General features: G+C 39.0%; 2 protein-coding genes across 2 annotated transcripts in view; one reads left to right on the forward strand and one right to left on the reverse strand.

Moving 5' to 3' along the window:
• Window positions 1-282: 282 nt before the first annotated feature.
• On the reverse strand, window positions 283-4,262 carry pnrc2 (proline-rich nuclear receptor coactivator 2). The gene is made up of 3 exons (XM_046045959.1): window positions 4,073-4,262; window positions 3,383-3,597; window positions 283-3,134 (listed from the first exon to the last, which is right to left on the reverse strand). The coding sequence occupies exon 3, from the start codon at window positions 3,109-3,111 to the stop codon at window positions 2,644-2,646; it is 468 nt and encodes a 155-aa protein (XP_045901915.1). The 5' UTR covers window positions 3,112-3,134; window positions 3,383-3,597; window positions 4,073-4,262; the 3' UTR covers window positions 283-2,643.
• A 3,988-nt stretch (window positions 4,263-8,250) lies between these two features.
• The window catches only part of cnr2 (cannabinoid receptor 2), a 7,085-nt gene continuing 5,546 nt past the window's right edge, over window positions 8,251-9,789 (forward strand). Inside the window, exons 1-2 of the mRNA XM_046045956.1 lie at window positions 8,251-8,283; window positions 9,624-9,765. The gene's annotated coding sequence lies outside the window, so the exon portion shown is untranslated. The remainder of the gene's footprint in view (window positions 8,284-9,623; window positions 9,766-9,789) is intronic.

Consider the following 9,789-nt stretch of genomic DNA (forward strand, 5'->3'; position numbering starts at 1 on the left):
TTAGCTGCTACCAAATACTTTATCCAGTATATCATGTGACGTGTACAAGATGAGCTGCATTTTGTTCAGCGAGTGAAACATTCATTTTAATATTCAAGTGTTCCTTAAACTATTAAAACTAGGGCAACCGTATTATCAATAAATACATTCTCTTGTTATTTTCACTGCTGTACTGTTACAGGGGTTGGAAAGCAGGAGACTTCTTTCAGCAATGAAAAGAAATGTATACATATCCTGTATTGTATTAAAGTCAGTCGTTAAGATATTCAAGCACAGACAAAATAGGGGGGGAAGGGGAAGGGATTTATTTCTTTTGTAAAATTTTGTCATCAATTCATAAAATGCATTCTTTAACATTTGCTATTTTAGAAACTAATTAATACCAATCTTAAACAGGGCATTCTCTTTTCATCGTCAGTGACATTTCAGAGGGACAAATTAACAGCCAATTCATTACAGGTTTCAAATTTAGAACAAGGAGACTTTGCCATGCACAACAGTCGGGCAAGAAATAAATGTTTACATGAACAACCAATAGAAGAAAGTACTTTTACAGCATGAGACCAAGTTCAGTTGTCAGCTGGCGGAAGAACAGCTGAGAACTGAAGGTGGTTCTGATGGAAACATTTGGTCAGTTTGTGGCATTGCCACCTAATGAAACATGTCATTTTCAGCATGAGTTTCAAACTTAGGCACAAACAGGTCAAGATTAATAGCATCACACTTACACGCTGTAAGCACATTCAGAACTCAAATCCATACACAAGCAAGTCTCCTCTGGGATCCAATTGATATTTTGTTGCACTTTTACTTCATTTGCATTTAGCATTTTTCACCCTACACTGCATAATACAAAATAAAAAAAAAACATGTGCAAGATCTCTGGAAATATAACAGTGCAGGTGTACTGACAAATGTTTAGGCAGATTTTTTTAACAAAAATATTCTTCAGTATTTAAGTCAAGACATTGAAGTCAAGACATGTCCTTAGCATGTCTTATACATTCAGTGTTATTACTAAAAATACTTTTGTCAGACAGGCCTCCAACTTGGCCTGCAAATGTACATATGCTACAAGTACTTTATACATTTCATTATTTACATGGCTCTTAAACACACTAACAAGCTATCATACTTTGTTTTGTCATCTTTAAGCTGGCAATAAACAGCTCCAATTCTGCAAAGGGAAAGCAAAAAGAGCCTCAATAGAGGATTGCATCACAAAAATAGAGTATCCATAGGGAGATAGTCAATTACGCCTCCATTTCAATAGCATCCTGGCCTGTAACTTATTTAAAAAAAATAAAAATAAAAAATTGTCTGATTGCAGTGCAAGAGGGTAAACAAGAGGCAGAGTGTGTTGATTTTTCGATGGTCAACTACAGACCTAATTTGTAAACATAAAACCTGCCTCGTGTCGAGTCCCTTGGGCTACTTCACTTCAGAAACCCATCCTCAGCTCTACCATACCTTACAATGGCACGCAGCTAACAGGACCATGTCATGTGGCTTAGTGAGACAAAGTGAAACTCAGTCCAACATCCAAGCCTGGCCCTCTTCCGCATGTTAAAAGCTGCAGCACTGTCCTGAACAGGTTTGAGAGTTGTAATAACAGCACTGATTGAAACGGATGAACAGTTAGAAGTTACCTAAGGGACTCTAACCCATTCACCCACTCCGGCTGGCAAGGTCAAAGCGGCAATGGTAACTATGCCGACCACACAGATGTCCAAAAAAAGAGGGGGTGGGGGTTACAGCAAAAACATTGCTTTGGTTACAAACACACACACACACGGCACTTCATACATCTTTCAACTACAACAAAAATGGACTTGTACAAAATAATGCTATGATAGAGTGTTGCAAGCCTCAGAAAAGCTCAACTCCTATAGTGCATGTGCGCACAGCGCAATAAAAAAGGTACAGGAGTTGGCAGTCCAAGGCCTGTGTGCCATGGTCTCTTATTACCCTTCAGTTTGAGGTTTAACTTTTGACCTGTACATGCTCACTACAGCTTATTACTCCAGTAAGATAGTTTTTCTCCCTGCAGAATTGCAGTTGAGTGCCTTTTCCATCCCAAACAAGGAACGTAATACATAAGAAAAAAGGTGGGCCCTAGTCAAAAAATTGCTACGGAATTGTTAGCTTTAGCACCTGAAGCTTTAGAGGTGACTCTAAAGAATCATCATAAAACTTATGTAAATGATAAAGCTAGTCTGTCCACAGAAATGGACCGTAAAAGTGATGGGAACTTACCTGACCTATACTATAACCCTTATTTGGAAAATAAGCACACTCATCTGCTTTGACAGCCATGATTAAAAAGAACAAAACAGAAGTACAAAAGGCTATCCAGTTTGTCATTAGTCTCAGAAACTGACTCTACTAAAAGCATCACCGACCAGCAAGGCTACAAGGCTGTAATGTATTGAAATACAAGGTTGTTTTGTTTTTTGTTTTAAAAAAAGAAAAGGGTGTCGAATACATTCACAGCAAACACTGCTGCAAATGCCTCCTAACACTCAAAGAGGTCAGTCTAAAAAACAGTTAAAAGTATTACAGCACTGAGGTGTTCCTGGTGGGTGGGTGCTCTCAAAAGAGTCCCAGTTCATGCATTGGTTTTGTGAAGTGTGGGTATCCCTCTCAGGCCTGCACCTTGAGGAGGCTCTTGAGCTGGAAGGCCATCATCTCCCTGTTGTCATAGGAGCCCATCGGGAAGGACACCCAGTGGCTGGGGGGTTTGGGCAACACGCTAGGCGAGGGTGGCTCGCTGAACTTCGGCCCTGCGTAGCTCGGACTTCCTTGTGTGGCCAGGAGCGTGTTGAGGTGAGACACTGCACCCTCCCAGTTCTGATCATAGTGGGTGGCAAATCGAACAGAAGCATTCTTCTCAGCAGACACGGCCTGCCGCGCCTCTGGAGACCTGTGGTAGGCTGCGCCCTTGTCGCTCCGGCGGTGGCCGTGGTGGTGAAGGCCCCCTACTCCTGCAGATGCTGCTGCACCATTCTGGTCACGGCTTCTCTGCTTAGCCCGGCCAAGTTGGTGGTTCTTCTTGGCCAAAGGGCGCTCAGGGTGGGAAACTGGAATGTTGTACCTCTCTCCACCTCCCATACTGCTTTTGCACTACGTGTCACCTACATGATGAGAATACAGAATTACTAAAGTTGTTTATTAAAGACAACTTTTTAGTATTAATGATGCATTGTGATTCGCTTGGAAGATGTTCTATTTATTGGCTATTGATATTGCGTAATCAGTCCACACAACACGTACACACTCGACAAAAACAAGTCCACAGGGCTACGTGCAGACACGCCAGACAGCCAGGCCTGCGTCGCCCCTCCCCCACACACACAACCGACCAGCAACATCTTCAGCTCACCTCTTTGTTGTCAGAAAGTTAAAGAAGCAGTGGTCTCTCTTCAATCGTTCACCTCCAATCGGGCCCCAGGTCCTCGAAGTAGTTCTCTGTCTACTTCTCGCTGCAATTTTGTTTCCAGCAAGATCTGTGGTTTTCATGTGCCAAAGAGCGTTGTTTTCTCGTGGAGCCGGGCTAAACATTCACCTCGGCGCACGATGCTCCAAGAAGCCGAAGACCTTTTTGGGAAAGAAAATGTCGGCCATTAGAAATGCAAAATACGCACGACATAATATACAATATTCTTCCGTCTTTCGACATAGCATTGATGTTTCCTTTCAGGAGGGGGACGGCTATTTCGGAGTGCGTCATTGCATCTAGCTCTGCAAAAACCAACAAACGAAACGGCAATAACTTTGTGAAAATAGTTTTATAAAACTACTGGTGGTTATAATAAAATGTTACATAAGTAACCTGCGACGTGTTATCCCATTATTGTTTGTGCGCCAGTAACTTGGCTTAAAGGCAATCAAGTGCCTTTGTTTAGTATTTTTCAATGTAATAGTCTCGATCAATTTGAGTTTTGATTAATAATCCCACCTGTTTTATAATAGGTACTGCTTTCACAATCTCGGTGACTCCACTTTGGCACCAAACCAAAACAAAGAAACTGTGAGCTCAATATGGCGACGAGGTACAAACAGCTTTTCTTACCGACTCCTTTAGGCTTGGTTGATGAAGCCCCTCGTCCGAGAATATGTGAGATTAGCCTTTACAATCCCTCGGCGGACTATGCAGGAAGCACAGCAAGCTATATTTCCTACAAACCCCGTTACCCTCGACGCTTTTGTGGTGCTAAAAGTGGCCGTTGGACGTTACTTCTCTCTCCCGACTCCGTCTGAATTGCAACAAAATGGAATCTACAGCAGGGATATGTAGCTCGTTCTAACTGAGATCTGACCAATCGCGTGTCGAGTACAAACCGAACGACCAATCATCGAAGAGACAGCCAGACGCATTCACGCCTGTTGCCAGACCGGTGACGTCAATCGCTGATCCTCCTCTTCTTTCCTTTGTTGGAGTTCGGGTATTTCCGGAGAGAAGTGTGAAAATAACAGAAAATAAACCCTTTCAAACACTAATAAACGCCCGCTTTCAAGATATATTATCTAGGAAGTAACTCTTAAGGTTACATACAACATCATATGAAGGTTTAGGCTCACAATAGTTTTGTGTTATGTAATGTCAGTCCCTCGTTCAAATAAGGTAAACACATCCACAGTTTAGATTTATTGACGTACTTAATGCTTTTTCTGCTAGGGGAAAACGGATTTGTTGTTCCACAGTTTCTGTTTGTGTATGTTAAGCCCATTGTACTGGCTTGAAACAGCTGCAACAGGCGGTAATGATACGCAGCTGTCTGTGAGCTGCCCTACCCCCCATATCATCTGTCCTCTTGCTTAAACAAAACCTTGACCAATTTATTGGAACGGGTCATTTAGCCCTCTTATCATTTTCCAGCTGGTGGAAGAGTGAAATGAGAACAGGAAAGGGAATGCAAGATTTTTCCCTTTTCAAATAATATTATATTATTTTTGATGAATTTACATGGTGTTACAATGATATTAGCCTACTGCACTTTGTCCCATTTGTGTGAGCTTTGATACAAAGGCCCAATTCAGAGTTAATCTACTACCAAACAAATGAGTGCCATATAAATGTCATACTGTCATAAATCTTTAACAGCATATGGACAAGTCATCTTCCCTTGATGTTTTGTTGAATTAACCTAGAGCCACAACACTTCAAATGGACTTCAGTATCCTGGTGTTTGTGGGGTTAATAAAATGACGTTAAAAATCCCAGGACATACAAGGTATGGCTCACTTAAAAGTTGAGACTATTTGGGGCCTTTTAGTAACTAAACTCCTGCTCGAAAGATTATAACTTGGTCTTTGTTATTCGTCACAATATAGCTTTTAGCCTTTGTATATCATGTGTTATACTGGGGTATTGTGTTTAATTTCACTTTCTTACAACACTTAGTGTTTGCTTTTGAAAAATGCAGTTCTTACTTTCCACCTAGTAGGCTATGTACTGGTTGTGGATGGTATTACACCCTTCGAGTTGGTTTTATGGTAGTCTGCAGGTCCAAGTCTAAAGAATACAAAACAACTACCATGAAAGATTAACTTCATGTCTAAGTGCACAGTCAGCGTTATTCTCCCTCATACCTTGTTTAAAGTGTCTGGATTTTTAAAGAGTTGCGCAACACAGGCTGTGTCAACCAGTGTTCACAGCTGAAGGCAGTGGAAGGACACTCCCTTAAGTAAACCTTTGTAGGGGGTTGCAGCCAGTTGCAGCCATCAAGAGTCAGCTATGTATGGAAAGTAGGTCACCAAGAGGCTTCTGTAGGTCATACAGAACATACGTGGTGGACTAAACTCCATGACTGAGTGGTCGTAAAGACATTCTGTAAACATGTAGGCATATGTCTTTTCATAGACACAGTGAATGTACAGGCCAACCTGGAAAGTGGAATGGAAAATATTTTCAAAACAACAGTGGTGTACAAATGCTGCCAGGTTATTTTATTTCCTACACAGCATAGATATTTTTCACACAGACAGACACACTCTCTCGGAACAGGCCATTTACAGTAGTTATTGGGTGTAAATGGTGGAAAGTGAATCATCAATGGAGTTTTACATGAATCTGAATAGTGTCAAATGTGTTGTGAAACACACCCACACAAAGTGAAGTGGGAAAGAACAGAAGCAGAAACAGTTTCACACCACTCAGCAGCAAGTAAAGACTTTTTATAATACCAGGAAACGCATTCAGATCAAATCTCTCCTTTAGTAAAAATCTTTATTTTAGTTTGGTGGGGGCACAACAGTGACATAACACAAAGAGCCTGAATGCATTCATACAAGAAGCCCACATTCAGAATCCAAATCAACTTTATTGGTGAAGTATGTGCACACATACAAGGAATTTGACTCATACAATGACTATGAATCAGTAACCACTATCAACACTAATTAAATATGTGTAGGCCTATACAGTCTAGTCAAAGACACACATGTGCCCACATCTCTGTCTTTAAAATAAAAATGCTGTAAATTGTGGCAGATTAGCAACATAAATACATGCCAAGTGCCATTACCCACCTAACCATAAGTATTATGAAGTTATCAGGTGTTTCAAACATGAAAAAAATAAAATCTCCTATTTAACACAATATCTAAGTTCCACCCTCCTACGGAACTATGGAGGATCAATATTCTTACAGTCCCACACAACACTGATAAAGCTCTTGGGTCCTTTGCTCAACATTTTGTTTTTCAGGCGCTGAGGTGTTTGGCCTTCAAATGTTTTTCTAATCTAAAATGTCTTAAAGTTTTAAAATAAGCCAATACACAGTAAAATACAGGGTTAGAAGAAAACTGATGTTTCTTATGTTCAAGTGGGGCAGTACTTAGCTACCATTGAGTCACTGATTTTATTTCTTCAAGGAATTTGAGAGTTTTGGCACATTCTTCTTAACTTATATTCTACTGTTAGAGTCCCACATATGGTGGGTGTTTTCTAACTTGATTCCAGTGTTCTTAGTTATGTGCATTTTCTAACAATTTCCTTGGATAGTTATATGGAAAGAATTGCATAGTCTTGCCTACTTATAGGGAAAACAAACAATGACTTAATTAGACTTTGCAAACAGATGTTCATTTTCAAAAGGAATTTCCCTGAAATAAGTGCTCAATTTAATTTTAATCTTGCAGAAAACACAACTGAATAATAAAAACTGCTAAATAATAATAATAATAATTGAATAATTACTTTGGCTTATAGCCCCGAGGACATGTACAAGTCAGTACAAGTCAACATAATACCCATTAAAAATGTAAGTGGAAATTGTTAAATGCTAAAATCAAGTCTACTACTTTACAGTTGGATACTTGAATAATGAAAATGGCAAATGCAGAAAAAGATGTAATGTTAGATTTATTTTATTTTATATTATAAATGTTTTCTATTAATTTTGAGTATGTTTATAGTTTTCAGTCCACACTATAATTTCCAAAAGTATAATTTGAGCCTTTCATTCTCATTTTACAATGACATTTATCTATGCATTTTCATTTTACAGTGAAAATGCATTATATTATTCCAAGAACCAGAGTAAATAATTAATCATTATTAAAGCATTTAGCATGAAGTAATTAGATTTTTGTTTGATCTGTTCATTTCACATCAGTGATCTGATACTGCTGTCTGAAGGTCTGGCAATCTGGAAATGAGAAGAGGAAATTTGATTAATGGATTTTACCCAAATCCATCTGAAACAGCAAAGCGAGCCCTAATGTTTGTATCCAGGGTGATTTAAAAAAAAGGATTGCATAACAGCATGTAATCCAACTGATATTTGAACATTTTAGGCTTTATTCTATCCTGTGGTCTTTTCTGTTGTGCTGCACCTGGCCAGACAGTGACTGAGAAGAAATCTTATTGGAGCTTTGCTGTCTGCTCCTAATCACATTTCCTGCCTTCTGGCCTGCTGGATCTATCAGGCCAGAGGAGGGGGAGATATGGCCAGTGCACCAGATATCCCTTTATCATTACAAGACTGGTTTCTTTTTAAAAAAAATCATAATTTACTTGAATGCTGTCTGAATATGAACATGTCACAAAACATTTCTTGCCATGTCATATGATATATTTGTCCCAGTTACTGTTTTATTTAGCATACATTTCTCTAAAATGAGAGGCTAAAAAAGGATGCTAATTCATTTCAGAATGCCTCAGGTATGTGATGTTGTGACCCAAATGAAATGTTATTGAACTACTAATGTATTTTATTTTTTTTTACCAGAGGGACGTACGCTAAATTAAACGACCTTAATTGCAGAGAGAACTGCTTGGTGAGTTTAATTTTGTATCTATGAAAAATAATGAAGATTAAAAGACTGAACAACCATCTAACCTTGCACTATCATTAGGCTTTTTACTGCCAGTAAAGAGAGTCACTCATAATAATCACTTGTTCATGGTTGCTTAGCATTGCCCCCTGTTGTACTACAGGCAGCATTACACCCTAACCTTGGCTTCAGTAGGTATTAGTCCATAAAGTATTACAAAAGAAAAATCAAAATCCTTGTGAATTTCCAATCAATCAGCTGACTTACAGGCCTCAGTATTCAAATGTGGGTTTAAACATGGTTGATTATTTTATATTCAAGATACCATATTAAACATCTGAAATTACCCTGTATTAATAAAACAGAGAGACAGTTTTAAGGATAAATATATTAGGAGAAAAGTATGGAAGCAAAATAATTGAACAACTGAGGCAGTCCAGTGTTTTCAAAGGAACAATTTTATGACAGTCTTTACAATCTTTAAATGAGCAAAGCAAACATACCAGTAATTAAGCCTTCCTTTTTATCATCTTGCCAGTCCTTCCCTCCACCAAACGCAAGCAATTAAGATTTTCTTGTAATCCTTCAAGCAGTATGTTACGTTAAAATAGCTTTACCCATGTGATCCTACAAGGAAGAGGTGAGTGCGTTCATGCATGATGCCAGATACGGTCTGCCAAATGAAGATGAGTGGAAAGTAATTAGCAAAAGATGTGGAAGGAAACACCATTGCTGCACAAATAGGAATAATTCAGTGGAAAGATGTCTATAGCTACCTTGACTAGGTAAAACATATCAAATAAGGTTGTCAATGAACAAGAAAGTTCATTCTTGACCTTTAGAATAGTAGTGTGGCAAAATAATCTTAACCCAAGTTCCATTTACAAGGCTGTTAATGCATTAAAATAACACTGTCAGGCTTGGAGTAATGGATTCACAGCCAAGCATAATCCAACCATGGAAAGTCACCTAATTTATATTTTCCAAATAAATGCAGTATAGTGTGTGTTTGTCCTCCATTTTTATCAACATATTTTTCACGCCTAGCAACCTAACACTATTCTTAAAGTGCTCTCCTCCCCTGAGTCCATCCTGACCCTGTCTGCTGGAAAGGCATCGCTCAAGAAGGACACAACACTTAGAAGTGTGTGATCACTACACTTGCTCTCTAAATCTATGAAAATGTTTCATCTAATTGTTTTCATCTCTATTACATATAATGAAACATATAAAAAGGGACTCCTGTTGCATAATACTTCAAAATAATATAATTTGGGTTATTTCCTCTCTCTCTCTCTGTTTCTTTCTGTATCTCTCTCTCCCCCTCTCTTGTGTCATCACAGCCACCCTTCCTATCTTCTCCCCTCACTCGCACACCAGTCAGGTCTGTAGGTCTCTGTGGTTGCTCTGCTGCTAAGAGACCTACCTCAGATCTTCTGTATCAGGAAAAAAGCTATAAAACCGCAGACGTCAGAAAACACAAGGGTAAGCTCTTAAAATGTTATTATT

Source organism: Micropterus dolomieu, linkage group LG03 (assembly GCF_021292245.1).
Source record: "Micropterus dolomieu isolate WLL.071019.BEF.003 ecotype Adirondacks linkage group LG03, ASM2129224v1, whole genome shotgun sequence".
NCBI classification, from domain to species: domain Eukaryota; kingdom Metazoa; phylum Chordata; class Actinopteri; order Centrarchiformes; family Centrarchidae; genus Micropterus; species Micropterus dolomieu.